The sequence below is a fragment of the Phycodurus eques genome, chromosome 7 (assembly GCF_024500275.1).
Source record: "Phycodurus eques isolate BA_2022a chromosome 7, UOR_Pequ_1.1, whole genome shotgun sequence".
Classification (NCBI taxonomy): Eukaryota; Metazoa; Chordata; class Actinopteri; order Syngnathiformes; family Syngnathidae; genus Phycodurus; species Phycodurus eques.
In genome coordinates this window covers 22,175,384-22,196,955 of record NC_084531.1, presented here as the reverse complement: position 1 = coordinate 22,196,955, position 21,572 = coordinate 22,175,384, and the positions used below count along the sequence as shown (strand labels likewise).

General features: G+C 42.3%; 1 protein-coding gene across 3 annotated transcripts; it reads left to right on the top strand.

Moving 5' to 3' along the window:
- The first annotated feature begins 531 nt into the window (after window positions 1–531).
- Window positions 532–21,323, top strand: mnta (MAX network transcriptional repressor a). Of its 3 annotated transcripts, none has more exons than XM_061682504.1 (6): window positions 532–789; window positions 5,965–6,577; window positions 7,573–7,614; window positions 7,733–7,844; window positions 17,661–17,853; window positions 19,161–21,323. In XM_061682504.1, the coding sequence occupies exons 1-6, from the start codon at window positions 717–719 to the stop codon at window positions 19,772–19,774; spliced, it is 1,647 nt and encodes a 548-aa protein (XP_061538488.1). In that variant the 5' UTR covers window positions 532–716; the 3' UTR covers window positions 19,775–21,323. The 3 variants fall into 3 exon arrangements, with proteins under 3 accessions (XP_061538488.1, XP_061538489.1, XP_061538490.1); XM_061682506.1 differs by lacking the exon at window positions 532–789 and adding an exon at window positions 1,204–1,323; XM_061682505.1 differs by lacking the exon at window positions 7,573–7,614.
- Window positions 21,324–21,572: the final 249 nt, after the last annotated feature.

Here is a 21,572-nt window from a genome sequence, read left to right as displayed (position 1 = left end):
TTTGTATTTTTTTTGTTGCTCTGCTTCCATCATCCGAACATCACGCAAGAAAGCGTTTTGACGCGAGCAAACCAACCAAAGCACCGATGACGTCACCACAGTCACATGAACGCTAGCAAGCGTTACGCAAGTAGATTGAGTGGGATACACGTTTTTAACACAACATTGGACGGCGTTGTTGCAATATTTTGTCAAAGCAGGTGGAATCCGAACAATAATGTTTACAAAATAGTCACTACAACGCGTTTTACGTGAAATTGTAGAAGCTATTTTAGTTGGCATTTTTGAAGAGCTTTGCAGGAGACGTCGTTAGCATGTAGCTAGAGACAATCCCTGTATAACTTGGTGCTCGTGTCACATTTGGGCTAATATATTTATTTGTGGACGTTTTTTCCCCCGGCGTCATAAATCCCGTCCAGTGTGCCCCGCTCCGTGTTTTTCGGGCTCTCCGTTGCGTTGGTGTGTATGGGCGTTTACTGGGCGCTGCGTGATTCACAAACCTTATTTGTTCCTACTACTTTGAGCGCCATCTTGTCGGTAACTTCTACCCACTACTGCTAGTTTCCACTCAAGCGGGTGTCCGGTTACCCCGCTCCTGTGCTCTCGCTTGCCTTTATCCTTCAACAGGCATCTCTCGCGGTCGCCTACTTTTACACCGTCCCCGCTTTTTCTTTTAGTTTGGTTTGTAGAGTGGGACTTTTTCCAAGCGGGCAGAAATGAGCATCGAAACGCTTCTAGAAGCTGCCAAGTTTTTGGAATTGCAAGCCCAGCAACAACAGAGAGCACGTGGTAAGATGTTGTCTTTTTACTGCCATTAGTATTGTTTTTTTGGTTTTACCTTAGCATTACCACGCGAATTACACAATTCAAGATTGTTTTGTAAATTCACTCTCTTGGCAATTATTACTGTTGATGCATGAATGCCGAGTGACTTTAGAGCCCACTTTTTTTCTTTTTCTTTTTTTTCCTTTTGGGGGGGTTGTTTTATGCACGCGTAATCCATTTGAGTGTGGACGTGTTTTTTTCCCCCTGACTTGCGATGGTGACAATGGGCGGTGTCACTCTTTGAATACCCCGACGTCGCGTGGCTCAAATGACGTTATGTCGTCAGGTTTCCCTCCGCGGCAGTTGCTGCGCCGCCTGTCGCTCGCGGCGTGCACGCGGCCTTTAAAATCGAAGTTACAGTCTTTGCTTGTTTGTATTTGGTGTGAGTGTATAAAACCAGTCTCCCGAGAGCGCCATCTGCGGATGACGTGTACCAGACGGACACGCCTCTTTCAGCACGTGCGCGCCGGGCAACCCCTCCCGAAGATTGTTTATGAGGTGAAGATGATTCACTGCAACGCAGACACTCGATGCCCTTAGAGAAAATCAGCCACATGCATCGCTCGTGGAAATTTTCAGCTGTAAAATGTAATTCAATATGTATCGTTTTAATTTGTGGAAAATAGTACTTTCTTCTATTGTGACAATACACTAATTAGGTAGCTTTGTTTTACTGCCTCTTTATCACAAAGCCCACTGAACATTCCCAAGCTGTATTTTTTTAATTAGAATTTTTGATGTTGCTGAATTTATTATGGGTATTCATTGGTGTTCCTCAAGAGGAAATTCGACTCATAATCTGACGTATACTTTATGTTGCACATAGGGATGGGCGACTACTGATACTCCAAAATTGTTGTTTGTCACTATGTCGTTCCATAGAGAGACGAACAACGATACATTTGTAGTAAAAAAATAATTTCTTTGGACTAATTAAGTGAGATTGGATAATTTCTTGCGGCATAACCGATGATCTCTCATGGCACACTAACTCTGCTTGTAAATCTGTATATTTCAAAGTAATTATAGTTTTAGGACAGTGAATTTTTTTTTTTTTCATTTCACAGTTTCTACGGTCTCATGTAAACATTGTATGACCGCTGCTGCGTCGTCTGAGTCTTCCATATCGTCTATGTCGGGCAATAGTCTCCTGTGTCCAAATTTAGTCAGTTTAATTTGTTTTCACAAATCTATACTTTTAGTCAGTGCCCATAGGAGTCACTTATTTTTTTTTTTTAAATGACTGACCCATCTAAAGTGTTGGAAACGACTCCCTCTCTTTGAAACTGCAATGGTCTTTTATTTTGATGTGTTTATTTTTTTTTTAGTTCCTGAAAGGTGATGGGTTTGGAGATGTGATGATTCTGCTTGCGAATTAACGTGTATTATGACAGACTGTGTTTCCCAGCAATTCCCAACCAGTGTACTATCATCAGGCGTCCCGTAGGAAATTATCCAATTTCACTAAATTGGTCTAAAAATTGGTCTGCGATTGGCTGGCAACCAGTCCAGGGTGTACCCCACCTCCTGCCCGATGACAGCTGGGATAGGCTCCAGCACGCCCGCGACCCTAGTGAGGAGAAGTGGCTCAGAAAATGGATGGATGCATGGTCTAAAAAATATTTATCTCCTACAAATTATGTATATTTGTTAATTTACCTATGCCAGCAACAAACAGTGACAGGCAGAACAATTGAATTCTCTTCCACTAAATAGAAGAAGGTACAATTAACTAATTAAGTGTCCACCTGTTCCCATAATTTAGTAAAATGATAGCTTCAACTAACGAAGCCTATATCTCACACTGAGTAATTAAATTTAGACAAGATAATCATTAAGTCAATATATCGCTGGCGTCTTGAGAGAATTTCCAACACCATTCACGTTTCATGAAACCAAAAAAAAAAAAAAGCCATTTTAGTTTGGTGGTGCGCCGTGAGATTTGTCTGGTGTAAAATATATGCCTTGGCACAATGAAGGTTGGGAAACACCGGTGTTGCCTGTTGGAGATGTTTACAGTCTTTCGAATAGCCTTGGAGTGAGCGCTCTGCTTCCTCCACGTGGCTCCTCCCACACATTGCTCAATTTGGCTGGAAGTCTCCTCCTCCTCCTGCTCTTAGTTGCTGTGCAGCAGGTCACTGCATGTAGGCAACTAGGCCAGTTTTGCTATGTGCTGCAGTTATATAATGGCCCTTATTTTGGAAGGCCTTTGTATGGTTTCACTCTTAGTCTTAGTTTGTAGCCTGTAGAAACATCTATAATCAGACATTCTACTGCACAGTGCTCCTAACGCGCTTTTTACCATTTATAAAGCGCATTTTTACGTTCACTATATGTATTAATAGCTTTAATCAGATGTAAAATTGCGACTGGATGTGGAAGTCCGAATGTGACTTTTAGTCACTACGTTCCAGGAACGACATCACAGATGCCATAGCAACAAGACAGACCTTTTCATCAGGATCTATACGTCACGGAGGACTTGCTTATGATTGGATGGTATTTCATTTAATATTCAAAGTTCAAACTTTGCTTGCAGAAACACTGCATATGCACACAAGTGTGTGTGTGTGTTCCTGTTGTGCAGTGTTCTTCTGTTTGCCATGCTGGCCTCAAAAACATGACACAACCTGCTCAGTGAAGCATGGTAGTGACTACAAATGCCATCTGCTTTTTAATGGTAAAAAACACTTCACTGTCCATCATTATTTATCACGTGAGCTTAACTCATTAATTCACCTGCAGCTGCAGTGTGGACTTTCATTTTCACCTAAGTGCTTTGCTCTGTCAAAATAAAGTGATTAGGACTAATGTTATTGTGCATGCCCGCTGGTTAATATTTATATTAGCAGTTTTCTCTAGACAGCACCACGGTGTAACAGTGGTTAGCATACCTGCCTTACAGTCAAGAGTACAAATCTAAATTTTTCATGTTCTTCCCGTGCTTGTGTGGGTTTTCTCCGGACACCCCAGGTTCCTGCAGTCCATAAAACTGAACGCCAATGGAGTGCCCTGTTTTGGGACGGTGACCAGTCCAGAGTGCACCTCGCCTCTTGCCCCAAAGTCAGCTGTAATGAGATTAAACAGTACAGCGAATGGATGGTTGGATGGTTTTCTGCAGACTGTTATTGAAAGGAGCGTTGGTTCACTTTTCCATTCATCCATCTACTTCCTCTTATGTTAGATTGGGTCGCAGGGGCATCAGTTTAAGCAGGCTTTCCTCTGCCCAGCGACTTTGTCCATCTCTTCTGGGGGAATCTCGAGGCATTCCCATGTCTTCCGGGAGACATAGTGTCTCCAGCGTGTGCTGGGTCGTTGTGGGACATGCCCGGAACACCTCATCAGGGAGGTGTCTAGCAGGCATCCCAACTAGATGCCCGAGCCACCTCATCTGGATCCTCTCAATGCGGAGGAGCAGTGGCTCAACTCTTGAGCCCATCCCTGATGACAGAACTTCTCACCCTATCTCTAAGGGAGAGCCCGCACATACACCCTGCGGAGGAAACTCCTTTCGGCCGCTTGTATCCTGGATCTTGTTGTTTTGGTCACGACCCACAGCTCGTGACAATAGGTGAGGGTAGGAACGTAGATTTACCGGTAAATCGAGCGCTTTGCCTTTCCGCTCAGCTGCTTCTTCACATTACTGCAGACGCTGCACCTATTCCTCTGTTGATCTCCCGCTACATTCTTCCTTCACTGGTAAACAAGACCTTGAACTAATCTACTTGGGGTAGTATCTCATTCGCAATCTGGAGAGGGCACTTCACCCATTTCCAACTGAGGACGATTATCTCATATTTGGAGGTGCTGATTTTCATTCCAACCGCATCAAACTTGGCTGCGAACCACCCCATCGAGAGCTCAAGATCATCATCTGAAAAAAGCAGAGATTAAATACTGCGGTCACCAAACTGGACCCCCTCAATGCCTCGACTGCACCTACAAAATCTGTTCATAAAGGTTATAAACAGGGTGGATGACAAAGGGCAGCCTCAACTAAGGCCAACCCTCACCGGAAACAAATCCGACTTACTGCCGGCAATGCGGATCAAACTCTGACACTGGTCATACGGGGACGGAACTAGGCTTTACATGATCAGGATTTTTTGGGCTGATCACTGATCAGCAAGTTTAAAAAAAACAATAACCGATCACCGGTCGGATCATAAGCTGGAGCAATGAGTCTATTTAAATGACTTGTTCATTTACTGTATATGCTTGTGTGCTGTATACTGAGTATCTTCAAAAGTATTCTGTATTCAGGTCATGTATTCTAATCAGTCGGGTCAAATCAACATTACAACATGACAGAAAGAATGGGTTCTAACTTACTGTAATTAAATTACTTTATTGTAATTAAATTACTTTATTGTAATTGAATAACTTCACACAAACCAAAACTTTAGAGCATGATTCGACAGAACACCGGCATGTTTACATACAACTGTATTTGCTAGCACTAGCTTGCTAGTGCTACATAACTTTTTGTTGCCTGCTTGCGAGCCATATCGTATTAAACGTACGTGAACATACCTCAAGCAAACCTTAAATGAATGTCCGCTCCTGAGCACCGGTGACCACCACCACGTTTTGTTCTTAGAATACACGCGGTGTGATTCATTGTTGTCGTCGTCGCCGCCATGGTAACGAGTGTATCCGGTCGCGTTTGAGTTGACTAGATAAAGCCCAGTGATCGTAAAAGAGGGGATGCGGTGGTATCTGAATACAAGATTTTATTGCGGTAGTCTGACGTAGTGCAATCATGAAAGACCAAATTTGTCTTGTAGTCTGATGCACGCATTACTGTGTTGTCTGTCTCCGACGCGGTCTATCCTACACCGCTGACGTTTTTTTTTAAATTACTTTATTGGCGCTCAGATATTTACAGCACTACGTGAAAAGACACGCGACAAGGCTAAAAACAAACTAGCTTTTGAATTCAAATATTCTGTACACAATGGCAACGAACGCGGAGTAAATGTCTTAGGGAGTCATTGATCGGATCGGCAAATTATGACATTAAAGCTGATCAGGACAAAAAACACGTTTGGTGCTTTTGTTTAATCAAATGTTGTGATGTAATAATATAATGTCTTGTGTTCAATGTGTATCATGTCTTGTGTTCAATGTTGTTTGCAGAGGATGAACTGAAAGAGAAGCTGCATCTGGATCTGCTAACGGAGCAAAGACAGACTGATGTGAACAAGTACAACTGCAGAGGCCACGTCAACAATGTTTTTAAAGCAGAGGAGCTTATCACTGAGCGCCCCCCAGCCCCCATACCGCCCTCTCTTCCTCCCCCCACCATGCCGATCACAGTGATCCCCATCCCGGTTGTCAAACCCAACCCAGCAGACTCACCTTCTGTCCCCGTGGCATTGCTCTCCCACCCTGCTGCTCCCCCTCTGACCTCCCCCAAAAGGGAGCCTCCTTCCCCCCAGGAGCAAGGTGTCGTAGCTCCGCCACGTTCTCCCCAACCCAAACCAGACGACCCAAACCACAAACTGCACACACAGAACCACCAACATCACCCAACGCAGCTCCTCGCGCAAACCATCAGCACCAATATACAGCAGCAGCAGACGCACCAACAGCTCCTTCAGCACTATCCCGGTTCCATCGTCTCACCCCCTCATCAGCCTGCATTGCCCTCCCAGTCCCTACAGCTAGCACCCTTGGTGAACGGCCCCAGCAGTCGGGGGAGTCCTCCTGATGACGGACGCCTACTCGACCAGAAGAAACGACCCGGGGGGTAAGACGATCAAATATGTACAAATGACATTCAACTTATTTGTGGTGATAGTGCCTATGTGTTGTCAAAGTAATAATGCACACATCCAAATGGGAGACAGATTTCATATTGAGGCAGACAATACAGTCAAACCTTTAAGGTTGAGCACGATCTGTTCAGGGGAGCTGCTTAAAAACCAATAGCTTTGAGATTTTAATTTATTTAAGAGACTGGGTTGCACAAGCTCCGAGAGAGTTCCGGGGTGATTCAGTTTCTTGCTCAAGGAGAATGTTTGCTGTATGTTCAAATCTAAATTATTTTCCCATAGTAAATAATGGAAGTAAAATTAAACAATTCCAGGGTCAAACTGTCGCCATCATCAAGGCATCATTAACTGTACAAGTAACCTTTAAAGTTACATTTTAACATTCTTCGTAATGTTAACCTCTACCATTGGTAAAACCTAAAAACATTCTTGAGTCGAAAAATGCACAATGGGGTGAATTATGTTGTAGATATCACTTCTCATCATTCTTGTCACATGAATGTGTGAATTTAATCACTGTAAAACAAAACGATACTAAATTAAACTCCGCGTGATAATGGCGTCTTAGTGATTTTAAATGCAACTTTGTTTGCTTTAGGTAACGTGAAGTGTAATTTCTTCTCATGTTCCTCTCAACACCCGGAATATGTCAAAAAGAAGACCACAAAAGCTACAGTGCACACACCCAAATTTAATCCTTTTAGCTTGTTGAGTTCAGCTCTCACGAGGTCTGCATTTGTGTCATGCTTGAACCTATGAAGATTGTAGACTTTTTCCCTGAAAACATTGGCCATATTACAGATCGTAGACTTCAGTAGCGTTCGACGTCAGAGGCTCCACTGTATTTTACTTTCCACTGGACGTGATTAAGAGTACCGTCAATAAATACATCCTGACATGCGGTTCTCCAATCAGTCTGGTCACATTTGAATGTCAAAATCTGAATGTGTTCTGCTCTGTGCTCCTACAGGGCAGGCACAAGAGAAGTGCACAACAAGCTTGAGAAAAACAGGTGGGTTCAAGCTCCTCCTCAAAACTTAACTTATTCAGTAGTTCTATTGCATAATGTAAATGCTCAAATAAAGTCCACTAGTGTGCTGTTTCACGTGTGTTTGTCATGTGTCCGTCAGACGAGCCCACTTAAAGGAGTGCTTCGAAACACTGAAAAAGAACATCCCCAACATCGATGAAAAGAAGACCTCCAATCTAAGTGTGCTTAGAAGTGCCCTGAGATACATCCAGGTAAGAGGCTGACAGTTGATTTGGATCCTTTTCTGACCTCTTATGAAATGCCTAACAATAATATCGCTAATATGCCTTTTTTGGGAATAAAAAGCATGTAACAAAACTGTAGAATACCCAAGATGAGAAAAGTAGGCTCTTATGAATAGCTACTTTGAATACCAACTACTGGATAGGTTTCAAATAACAATAAAATAGCATGCTTTGAACCAGAGAGAAGACGAATAACTTGGATCAAAGAACAACCTCTTTCAACACTCAATTAAAGTGTGACTAGTATGACTACATGCATAAAGTGGAATTTTTTTTCATCCATTTTCTACAAATATAGTTAATTCTCTCATCATTGTAGGGCTGCAACTAACGATTATTTTAATAATCGATGAATATCTTGGTTTTGTTTGACTAATCAATGAATTGGATAAAAAACCAAATTATTTACATCCCTTTATTAAAATACAGGACATTATTTCAAATTGACAGTGCTGAATATGCACAAACATAAACTGATTATTATTCAGCTACTGTTTTGGTCTGTAACATGTCAGAAAATAGACACAAATTTTAGTAATTGTAATTGCTAAAAGTTTAGCGCCTTGTGTACATGGCCATTGAGACGCCCTCACAATCTAGAATTTTCCCCACTATACCACTATTCTTTGCACAACACAGAATCTCAAGGACCTTGTTTATGGGTGTGAGACCAAAAGACTTAAGCTTATAAAATGATCCAAAACATCTGGAAATGGCTCATAGAGAGGGAGGGATTGACCCACCCGTCTAGACCACAAGCAACTTGATGCACCACACAAAAGTAATTATCAAGTAACTAGTTCAAAGATGACCTCTGACTTCAGATTTAAAGAGCCCAACCTCAGTAGTTTGTTTGTTATCACAAGTGATAATGTATCTTAACAAAGAATTTATTACCGGGTGGGTCACATACTTTGTCATTAACCTAAAACCTCCAATGTGCACACTGCATTCTCTCAAGGTTTGAGAATGTGACCGACTTTTTTTGTTTTGTTTGTTTTGTACAGGCGTGTTGATGCACGCCATTACTCCAAAAACATCACAGCTTGCATAACCGTCTCTAAATAAAGTCAAAGCAATGTAGTTGACAACTTTTTAACGTTATCTGTCATGTATATTTTCCACCTTGCAGTAGAGCTCTATCTAAAAGTCTGCTTTTACAAGACACCAATTTTAAATTTCTTAGATGGTATTTATACTGCATGGTTCAAGTGTCACAGTTTATTTTATTTTTTTGCTATCAAAGTTGCTCAATTTGGGTATGTGTCATGGCAGCCTCAACAGAAAAGTGCATGTAATTGGATATCTTCAAATTGAATCAAGCCTCTCACAAATGTGGATAAAAAGCACAAAATAAACATTCAAAACGCCCATTGTATATCTTAACTACAGAAAAAGCTTTGATAATTAGATATGGTCTAAATATGGTTTAAATTGGAATTGGGCACTTAGACCTCTCACGCCAACCACAATGTGAAAGCAATATATGCCACGTTTATGACTCATCTACCGTAATTTCTCGTGTATAATGCGCACCCCCAAAGTTGACCTCAAAATTCTGGAAAACCCTTCTACCTTTGTATATTGCATTTTTAGAATCCATGATTTTGCTTCTACCCATATGATCAAAACGAATATATTATCTGTATTTTGTTGTTTGTTTTATTCTGAAATTAAGCACTTTGTTTGAACACATAATACTTTCTTTTTATTTACTTGCCCTTATTTTGAAATCCACAGCCCTACTTTTATTTAGTAAATGAGAAAACACACAGTGCTCATATGTTTGATTACCCAGGCAGAATTTGTAAGATGTGTACAATTATTTTAAGAAAACATGAAGGCCCAGGCGAAACACATTAAATTTTATTTTAATGGGATTCAAACTGTCAAGCATTTCAGAAAAGCATTATCATTAAACAAAACATAACCATAAATAAATTAATGATCGTTGTTGTTCAGGCATCAGTCGTATTTAAAAAAACAAAACAATATTTCACAAATTCTGCCTGGGTATGTAAACTTATGAGCACAATTGTACATATATGCAGTCATATGTACCCCTGTCATATTGGAATGAAAGTGTAGTCTCCACCTTTTTCATAACCTCTAGGTGGAATCCTAGAATGAAAGTGTACAACTTTTTCATGACCTCTAGGGGGCGGTGGCATAGTGGAATGAAAGTGTACAGCTTTTTCATAACCTCTAGATGGCGGCATACATTTATAAAATGTGAGTCTTTTTCATTTTCTCCTATACCTATGTATAATGCGCACTATTGACTTTTGACCATTTTGGGGGGTAAAAAATGCGCATTATACACGAGAAATTACGGTAATTGACGACTAGTTACAAAGTTCACAGCTGGACTCTAAAACTTTCAGACTAACTTTGGGTCATGTTTTCTTTTTTTTTTTAAATCCCTCCTGTTCCTATCTTTTAGTTTTGTGCGGGACACAGGTTCAACCTGAGACACCTATTCTCCAGTTTTTCACACATTTTTGCTCGCAGTAGCAATAACAACAACACAATCTGACTCTGTCTACAGTCAGTCAATCTTTTGGGACACAAGCTGTTCCCATATTAAACAAGTCTTTTTTGAGGGCTTCTGGAAGTCTTTCACTTTTTGGTGCTGAATGTTGTAGAGACTAGCACACACTGCTGAGTAGCTGCAGTCTGACCGTCAATTAGACTGAGGGGAAGTAGGGCAGTGCGGGCGCAGATCTTGTCACCCAATCCCCCTCCCACTTGTGAAGGGTGACCTGCCTTCTCTTATCAACAAGGGAGCAGCACCACACATTCAAAACAAAACTATGAGAGACAAATGTCTCTCCGGGCACTGAGAGGTCATTTTGTGGGAATAATAATGTTGTTTTGCCAAATAAGTGTGAATGCTCGTCTCAGCATTCCCACAACAATAACATACGTATATGACGTAGTGTAAATGTACGCTGTCTGCTACACGGCATTCAACGACTCTGTGGTTATGTCCCAAAAGGGAGCTCAGGTGAGGTTTTACTAAGAGGCTGTAAGTTGAGCATATGTGCCTGTTGACCAATCAGAAGAGGCGTATTTGTTGTTGTTTTTAAGGTATTCATGGGAAATCAATCATGTACTTGACATGCATTTTTTAGTCAGTTAGTCTGTCATTCTTCATGCTCCTCCTAGTTTGGTAGTATCTTGACTTCAAAGTCAAGAAAAAGTTAACTGGTCTGGTCTGGCCTGGTCCAATTAACTGCATTCTTCTCACTTGTGAGGAAATGGTTTTCTTACTAAGGTGTTTACATGTATGGTAAAAATGTGGATTCTTTAAAGCCATGTTAACCTCATAATCGTGACTCACTTGACAGCGCTGGTTAACATGCTTCATGTATTTCTGGCTGCTGCTTTGTCTTTTATGAACGTGAGACATTGTAACAATGGCTGTTTGTGACACACCAAAAGTAGCAGGCAGGCGGGCTCGTAGAGGCTGAAAAATAATCCCTGATGCAGTACTAGTCCTCCCACGTGCTCCGCCCCTCCTTTACGGGCCTGCTCAGCTTTTAAGGCCACATGAGCAGCGAGCACATGGCTAGCTCGAGCCGCGTGACGTCACTCGCTTGTGCTGCAGCAGACAGGACTTGGAGTACTCGCGGGCTGAACTGCCAGCTTCCAGGCAGGCAATGCAGAGTGGTAATTACAGCGCTCACTTCCCCCTCCTCTAAGACCTCTCAATATGTTTATGCTTGGGATTTTGTTCCCAAAACGCACCATGAGCTGCATGAATTGTCACAGATATACGCTAAATATTCAGTTTAATTTTTTGTTGGTTTGATCTTTATGTTAATATATCCTTCCATTTTTAGTAGCACTTGTCCTCATTAGTCCTGTCTTTGTGGGCAAGTGGCGGGGGTACACCCTGGTCCCCAATCAATTGTGGGGCACATACAGACAGCAACCATTCACACTCACATTCACACCTATGGATAATTTAGCTATTTAATTGACCATAGATGTAGATTTTGGGGGGAGAAAGTTGCTAGACTAACTGAAGAAAACCTGTGCAAGCACAAGGAGGAGGAGGAGCGAGATTTGAACCCAGAACTGCAAGGCAGATGTGCTGCCTGCTATTAATTCAGAAAGAAATGTTGTAGATTCGTCAAGTTATAGCAAGTAGTAAAGTCACAGCAACCAAAATTGACAAAAAAAAGTGACAAATTGGAGGCCAAAATTAAGTTTATAAAAAAAAAAAAAACACCACAAATTATAAAACATTTGCAAGAATCTACCTCTCTGAAACAAATTGTTGTCTTTCCTATGTACTGGCAGCGAATAGGCATTTTTCTTTGGAAATGGGTAAAATCATTAGGATTCTCAAAGGAGCACAATTTTATTTTGGCTTATCAAAACTAAAATAGTGGTCAGTTTTTAGGCTTTACACGATCAGGATTTGCGGGGCCGATCAGTGAGTTTAAAATATCGATAACCGATCACTGACCCGATCATAAGATGGAGGAATGTGTCTATTTAAATGACCTGTTCATTTACTGTATATACTTGTGTACTTAATTGCTCCCAAAAATTATTTACAATAAATAATGTATCTTGGTTCCTCATTTATGCCAGTGAGACATAGTGACAGACAGAACAAGTGAATGGTCTTCTATTAGATGGCAGGAAGTAAATACAGTAATTAATGTATCCACTTTTTGTGACATTTTTGTTTGTTGGTGTGCCTATGTGCCTTGGCTCCATAAAGGTTGGAAATCACTACTCTCGTCAGATCGTGTATTCTAATCAGTCAGGTCAAACCAACATTACATGACAGAAATAATGGGTGCTAACTTACTGTAATTAAATTACTTTATTTTTAATTAAATGACTTCACCCACAACGAAACATTAGAGCATGATTCGACAGAACAGCGGCATGTTTATGTACAATCGTTAGCGCTAGCACTAGCTTGCTAGACTACATTGTTGTTGCCTGCTTGCGAGCCGTATCGTATTAAGTGCGTGAACATACCTCAAGCAAGCCTTAAACGAACGTCCTCTCCTGTCCTGAGCACCGGTGACCACCAACACACGTTTTCCCCCCATTTTGTCCTCATAATATAGTTGGTGCGATCCACTCTTGTTGTCATCGCCACGGTAACGAGTGTATCCGGTCGCATTTGAGTTGACAAGATAAAGCCCAATGATGGTAAAAAAACGGCATGCGGTGGTATCCGAATACAAGATTTTATTGCAGTAGTCTGACAAAGAGCAAATTTGTCTTGCAGTCTGATCCGGGCATTACGTGTTGTCTGTTCCACACTGCTGACGTGTTTTTTTTTAATTTTTTTTTTATAAATAACTTTATTGGCTGTCAGATATTTACAGGACTGTGCCAAAAGACACACGACTAGCCTAAACATAAACTAGCTTTTGGATTCAAATATACTGTGCACGATGGCGACGTGCAGTAAATGTCTTTTGCGGTGATCGGATCGGCAAATTATGACATTAAAGCCGATGAGCATAACATGCTAATTATCGGCAGATACCATTGGTGTAAAGTTATCAGTTTTATGGCCATGATGTAAGCATCCAAATTCACACTCAACTAAGCAGATGAAATAAGCTCATTTTGCTCTTGAGTGATTCATACAGTGGATTTAAAAAGTCCACACATCCCTGTTCAAATGCTAGGCTTTTGTGATATAAAAACATGAGACAAAGATAAACCGTTTAAAAACTTTATCTACCTCTGTGACCTATAACCAATGCCACTCAAATGAAAAAAGAAAATGAAATCTTGTAGAGAGTGGAAGTAAAATCAAACAATTGAGAAGAGCTGAACTATATTTGGGGTTAATCATATGCACTTGAAATTGTGGCAGGCGTGTGATGACTCCCTTCCATTTTCTGAGCCGCTTCTCCTCACTAGGGTCGCGGGCGTGCTGGAGCCTATTCCAGCTATCATCGGGCAGGAGGCGGGGTACACTCTGAACTGGTTGCCAGCCAGTCACAGGGCACATACAAACAAACAACCATTCGCACAAACAAACAACCATTCGCACTCACAGTCACACCTACGGGCAATTTAGAGTCTCCAATTAATGCATGTTTTTGGGATGTGGGAGGAAACCCATGCAGGCACGGGGAGAACATGCAAATTCCACACAGGCGGGGCTGGGTATTGAACCCGGGTCCTCAGAACAACCCTAGTTATATAAAAGGGTGTGCACACTTGTGCAACCACATCGTCTGTTATTTTTACTTCCCCTCTCTAAAATATATTTGTTTTCAATTGAAGCTACATGGTGAAAAAGTTTTGAAATGATCTCGTATTGTATATCACAGAAACGTGGCATTTGAACAGGGGTGTGTAGATATTTTTTTTACATCCACTGTAGAAGTGGAACAAAAAGGTGATTTTCCACACACAAAGCTTTACTTGTGATCTGTCAGGCACCACGTGAAGTGCTACGTTCCGGCTGGAAGGCACGTCGAGATGAGGCTTTACGCTCAGCACACAGTCACAAGACCTCAAGCCCGGGCGGGCAGAGAGATCCGGCTTTAGCGGCGTGTCCGCAACGTGGCCTCACTCGCGCACCGCTGGCCCTTTAAGACTGCGCAGTACACACAGTCCTCAACTGCTGCACAAGTGAGTCGGGGAGTAGACTGCCTGCCCCTCCCCCCCACTGTGAGGCCATGTGCGCTGCACTTTTTTAAATTTATTTATTTATTTTTATAAACCTCATTGCTTGTGACAGGCCAGCTTGACTAGTGTTTACCTTACACACACACCCACACACTCAATGCGGCCTATTCCTGCACTGATTGAGATTTCCACGCAAACGAGGTTGAGCCTTATCTGTGTCAGTCATGTGTAACGAAACAAAAGGTGCATGGAACCTGATGTCCTAGCAACACGCGATTAGCGGGACAGCGTGTGGGAGCCATCTGCCTCCGAGCAGCTTCTCGGGTTGCATGCGTTTCCACAGAGACGTGTGCATTTGTTGTCGTCTCTGCCACGTGCGCACACGCATTGACGCATAGTTGTTCAGTGGGTCTCTGTGTTTGTGGAGCACCATCTATTCCCTCCCTCTCTTTCCATCTCCTTGACTCATCGTTCATTTGGGGCATGCATGTGTGAAGCGTCGCATGTTGCGAAGGACTTCACATCAATTTAGTAACACCTCGCATCTAGGTTGCCGAGGAAACCTTAAGAGCTGTTTCCGTGATAACCGACCGGTATTACAAGAAATTCTGTCATTGTGTGCTAGTTGGAAAGGAAGGCTCCTCACATCACAGCATCGTGTCCTCAGTGTTAGTGAGTGCGCTTGTCCTCATGATGGAGCCTTTCCCTGCCGACTTTCGGCAAGAGGCAGGGTAGACCCTGGACCAGTCAATCACAGATTGAGGCAAACAACCATTCACATTGACATTCACGCGGATCCCAGGTCCAGCCTTCCTGTGAGGAGGTTGCATCTTAATGTGTGGGTTTTTTACGGGTACTCCGACTTTATCTCACTATCTCACATTCCAAAAAGATGCTTGGTAGGTTAATTTAAGACTAAATTGTCCTTAGGTGTGCATGTGAATGGTTGTTTGGTGGTATGTGCCTTGCAATTGTCTGGCCACCAGTCCATACTCGCACCCTAAAACTCCAATCGCTATTCATATTGACAGTAAAAAATGACTAGCGAATCACAATCGAATTGTTACTCCTTGTAGTATTCCGAAAAATTGTCCATCAAATGAAAAATACAATTTCATTATTTGAAAACTATCTATTGAACCGGTAATGGAGAACGCTGCCACAGTTTGGCTGATGCATTTTAGCTTTCAGGTCTCCATTCTGAAAAGTTTTTCTTTTTAGTTTAAAATGGCTTACTTTAACCATTATCCCTCGCTGTACCTTGGCCACAGGTAGAATCAGGGGTCTGTTTTGCGCTTGTTGGTGCCATAAATCCTCGCTGACTGGACCAAGCGGCCACCTTTCCAGCTAGCCTGCTGCTACTTGGCCTGCTTGCTGGCTACCTAGCTCCTCTTGCCTCACGATGTGTTGGATCAACTTTCTCCCATTCAATCTGCCGCCGTGCTGTGGTCGCCTTCTCCAATGATTTGCTACTTTTCGACTTTCGGCATGTTATCCGCGCTGCTCAATGGAGAGCTAGGCTAGACGCAAACCTGCTTCAGTGGAGCGCTTTTTTTTAAATTTTTTTTTAATTTTATTTTTTTTATAAATGAAGCTCTTTGAAGCTACAATGCATATACATGCAACGTGCAGTAAGTCAAAGCTAAATAAAACAAAGCATTTGGGGAAAAAAATTATGAAAACGAACCCACTCGAAAAACTAATTAAAAAAAAAAACTAATTAAACCGAACTGAATTGACAAACATAAGTCAAAACTAATTTAGAAACTGACTAATCCCAAACTATTATAACCCTGGTCCTCACTTAGCTGAAGTTTCACGATGTAACACATTCACTGCCACTGACTGCTTTAGAAGTCAAATATCCATGTTAACTGGGAGGGCTGGCGCTGAATGAGTTAAGGTGGTTTCACCTCAGCATTTTTACACCACTTTGTATTTTTACTTGTATTTTTACAGTAAAATCCTGTCAAATTTTTAATTGTGATTTGATTGGCATTGTAGGTTTGTGGTTCACTTGCATTTTGTCGAACACTACACGGTAGGCAACACTAATCTGGGATAAAGATAAGGCACAGGTACCCACATTTTTCTCTGTGCCTGTACTGTAGTCGTGTGTTGTGCGTGCGCGCGCCGCATGACAAAACGTGCCCTTTGAACACACAAACTTTAGGCTGACGTGCGCACACAGCGATGTGGAGTGAACACAAGCAGGAAGTCCACCCGAGCAGGAAATGCTTTCAGGATCCTGACTCATCGGCTTGCTGGAACTCGACTTCTCAGTCGCCGCACGTGGATAGAGATCTGCAGAAATAACTCAACAACATGTGCTCATGCTGGTGTTCAATTACAAGGTCAATTACAAAATTACAAGTCGCTGCTCCTTTTAAAAAAAATTAAAATATTTTTTTAATTTCCAACCAGGTTTTCAACTTGGATTTAGGAAGTGTATTCAGTTGCGTGTCAGCTGACCTGCAGCAGCTCAAGGGGGGAAACTGGGTCACAGAGTCACTGCCTGGAAGCACCGCCCACTTTCCATCCCCTCCACATCTCCTCTTGCCTGTGTTATTTTGCTTGACAGCTTAAACTGGGCCTCATTTCAATTAATTACTTGCATTGACAAATTCCATTAGAGAAATTTTCCCGATTGTTTTAATTACTTAGTTTACTAGTAAATATTACACATACGGTTGGCAGGAGTCCACACTCACAATCACAATGGAACCAGAAATTTGTCTGCTTACTGACAAACAGGATATTATTTCACATAACAGTTCAGCCTTGGTGGTGGTCTGCCCTCTACTGAGTGACATTCTAGTTGTATTTGGTCAAAGTATAGGATAAGCCTTTATTAGTCTTGAAATTCCATTTTTACAGCAGCAGTTGTAGTGCATATAATGAAAAATATCTGATATGTAATATATAGGTCACGTAGAAAAAGTTTTGAAATGATTTATCTTGGCCTCACAATCACAATAAATATGCAGAAGTGAATGAGAATAATAGTTGGAATGTGGATCAACAATACTATGCATCTCGTTGTGGTCAAACCAGCAATATCATCAATATTATACTTAAATAAATAATACATAAAGTAGCGGTAACAAGAAGACATTAGTATATTATTCTAAGGGCCCTGATGATTTTGTGTTCTCGCAGACGCTGAAGCGCAAGGAGAAGGAGTATGAGCACGACATGGAGCGTCTGGCGCGCGAAAAGATCGCCACGCAGCAGCACTTGGAGGAGCTGAAGAACGAGCTGAGCCAGTGGATGGACGTGGTGGAGATCGAGCGCGTGCTGCGGCAGACGGTGCAGCCCGAGGAGGACCAGGCGTCCACTTCCACGGCCTCAGGTGGGCGTGCACCACAAACGCCGTTATTTCTGAACTATAATTCTTACAAGAAATGAACATGAGAAGAAAGTGCATTGGACGGAGTTTTAGTTCAAATTCGATACGGGTGCCAGCATTAGCCACCGGTTTCTCAAGCCGCCTGGGAACCGCATTAACTGATTTCACAAGGAACTCTTGTGGGATGGAAGACATAACGTCCCGTATTCACCCTGCAAGTTCTTCCAAAGTCGTTGGTTTGGTAGAATAGACTAAAATGTAGAAAAATATTACAACATATGAATAAATTAGAAGTATTTTTAAAATAGGGCATTACTTATCAATCACCCTGTAGATAGCGGCAATAGACTCAAAACATTCTTTTATCCTCTGAGCCATCAAACTGTACAATCCTCCACTCGGTTGGGGGGTGGGGGGATGGCAGGGACGAGGCCACGGGGAAGATGAGGAGGAAGACCATCCCCTAAAATGTTTAATGTATTAATTTGTTAATAGATTCAAATATTTTATGACACATATTTAAATTTAATACAGTATGTTACTCTTCCACTCTGCCACTTTACTGTTTTAAAATTTTACTCGTCACTGCTTTTTTTTTTTTTTTTTTTTTTTTTTTAAACCTCTTACTTGGCTGCTTTGTACTATTGGTGCTGCTGCAGGAACCTTAGTTTCCCTGAAGGAACCCCCCCAAGGCACAAACAAGTCTGTCTTGTCAGTCTAGCAATCTATTTAGCCATCTAATCTAGCGCACCGCAGATTGTACATTTTGACTTAGTGAATTGTTGGGCATCAAAGATGGCCGACGTCCGCATGTGCACCGCCGATCGTGCCATGATAGACGTCACTCAAACCAGGCTTTGATCCTGGACACCCACTTTTTGACTGTGCCGTAGCCTTTTGCCAGCTTCCCCATAGACATTTGCAACCTTTCGAAAATGTTTACTGCTGGTTCCCCTTCCGAAGCAAGAAAGTCAATCACAACTCTCTGCTTCAGACCAGCATCCAACAATGAGCTCATTTCCAAAAAGCCTGACAGGAAGAGGAAAGGCTTTAATGATTTTATTTATTTATTTATGTAAACCTTCAAACAAATATTTAAACTATAAAAAGTCAACATTTGTGGATACATTGTTAGTAGATTCAATTACATTGAGGTCATTACCTTTTGTCTGTATTATTATTTTTAGTATTATTAGGGACCAAATATTGTATATAATAGTGGCTAAGTTCAGACTTACTCTTATCCTTGGTATATGTATATTGTATGTATATTTACGAGGTGGTCAAGTGATGTTTGTGTGTGCTTGTAGAAGGCGAAGAGGTGATGGACGATGATGACGAGGACGAAGATGTCACAGCGAGACCGCCGAGCGTGTCGCCCGCCGCCCCCCAGCCCCACAAAGCTGATAATCTCCAGCAGACGCCCACCCACACCTTGACTGTGACCGCCCCCACCTCTTCCTTCATGGCCCATCACATGTCAGCTCTGCAGCCGCCGCCCAAGCCCCCCGCCACCGGCCAGCCCGCCTTACACCCTACCGTCATCGCCCACGCGTCCGTCTCACACCCGTCCGTCATCCAAGCAGTCAACCACGTCATACAGACGGGGGGGCCCAAACATATCGCCCAGCTGGCGCCCGGGCAGCCACCCATCGGCCATATCACTGTACACCCGGTGGCCCACCTGAGCCAACACCTGCCCACCCTCTACCCGCAACCCGTGGCCGTCACCCAGCCCGCCTTGATCAGCCACATCGCCCACACCCTCGGCCACGTCAACGGCGCCGCTGGGCAACCTTCCGCCGTTGTAAACAAGCAGACCGTGGTGGCCCACCACCCGCAGCTGGTGGGCCAGACTGTCCTCAACCCAGTCACCATGGTGACCATGCCCTCCTTCCCCATCAGCACTCTCAAGCTCGCCTGAAGTGGCTCACCGACGCCCCTCCGTAGGAGAGCGCCGTGCAGACGGCCGAGCAGGGCTCACTGGATCCTGCTTGAACATCAGCACCCTCACTCGTCACGTCTACTGCTTCTCGTCGGGGACGGGGAGGGCCTGCTGCAGACGGACCAATGGCAAGGCCCGATGTGACTCAACCCCACCATAAGAAGCAGTTGAGAATGGGAGGCTACAGAAGCCCCGCCCCTCCGCAAGCACACGCGTGCTCCTCTGCTGCATGCAAATAGTGGACCGGACTCTATTACAGAGCTGCAGTCTTCAGAGACTTGCGTGGGGCAAAAGCGTCCCCTGCTGTCCACAAAGGATGGGTACCTTACCTTAGCACGCTCACCGCTCCACTGCTCTCGCGTTGGCTCATTGTCTGGTCAGGTGTTTACACTAAATCATTGTTTCCCAACCTTTATTGAGCCAAGGCACATAGTTTACGTTATATAAAAAAAAATCTCACAGCACACCACCAAACAAAGATATTAACTCAAGTGGCTGCCACAGGGTAATTATACATGTACCTTCTTACATCTAGAGGAAGAGAATTTAATTGTTCTCCCTGTCACTATACATCACTGGCACAGAGAGTTGATGCATCATGAAGTAATAATCTGACAAATTATGTGAAATTGGATCATTTGTCATGGCGCACGGGTTGGGAATCAGTGCACTAAACTGATTGATGCAGAAATCCGTTCAACCTCGCAGCTACTATAGGGGATTACTAAAATGGCAGTCATCTTTGGAGTAATAAAGTGAGACATTTGGAATGTAAAATGTCATTTGACTCTTGACAAAAACAATACCCCGTGTGTTTGGACTATTTGGGAAAAACTGTCATTGTTACCAGCACTGAATGTGAACCTCAACAATAATCCTAGCTGTGCTTAACGTGGCACTTAACTACTAAATGCTGCGCTCTCTATAAGTTGTGATTTGTGACAACATATGGATCAGCCCCCCCCCCCCCCCCCTATTTTTTTATATGAAAAAGATGTACATTATATTAACTATCGTGTATGTAAACATTTTTTTTGTTGTTCAGTGTACATTTTATGTTTTATTGGGACCAGAGAGAGTTTACAAAGCAGATCACATCTGGCCACTGAAAAATATTCTACGTGTACCTTTACATTTGTGGAGTTTTGTTCCCATTCCAACCGTGATTGGAAGTACAAAGAAAAACCATTAGTTGTCATGCTTTAGATTATGTGCTAATAACTCCGCAACAAATTAGGTTTGAAATGTTGGAGCCCAACACAAAATGTCTAAAAGGGGTCAATTATGGTGACACTGGAAGACATGAACAATATGTTTTCCCTATGGCGAAAGTTGCACTTGTAAATAGCCTGTAAAAGCTGGGCTGAATTAGATTTCACTATTACGAAAGCTGGGAAAATTATATGGCATAAAAACTATATAAAACATGAGTAAATAATAAAATGTATTTGTTTGAAAGTCTGATGCTGGTTTTTCATTTTCCTAAAATGTTTAGCCACATGAACACAGGTCTCTGTTAACCCCTTATTTGAATGCATGATTCCATTTCTACATCTTAAAAGTATGTTTCTAGATTACTTTTGTTTAAAAAAAAAAAAAAAAAAAAAGTCTTAAATTTACCCGTCAGCTTCTGTCACACGAAAGTATGCACAGACGGACGGACACATGAAATTATAATTGTATTTTTATTAGCATTAGATTTTTTGTGTGTGCATACTTTTCCCCATCCATCCAATTGTATACTCAAAAGCATAAAATACAAACATTAAAAAAAAAA

Excerpts from the sequence above, each read along its gene's own strand:
- mnta (XM_061682504.1), top strand. The coding sequence starts at position 717 with ATGAGCATCGAAACGCTTCTAGAAGCTGCCAAGTTTTTGGAATTGCAA. Across the intron at positions 790-5,964 it reads GCAACAACAGAGAGCACGTG|AGGATGAACTGAAAGAGAAG; the intron begins GTAAGATGTTGT and ends TGTTGTTTGCAG. Across the intron at positions 7,845-17,660 it reads GTGCCCTGAGATACATCCAG|ACGCTGAAGCGCAAGGAGAA; the intron begins GTAAGAGGCTGA and ends GTGTTCTCGCAG.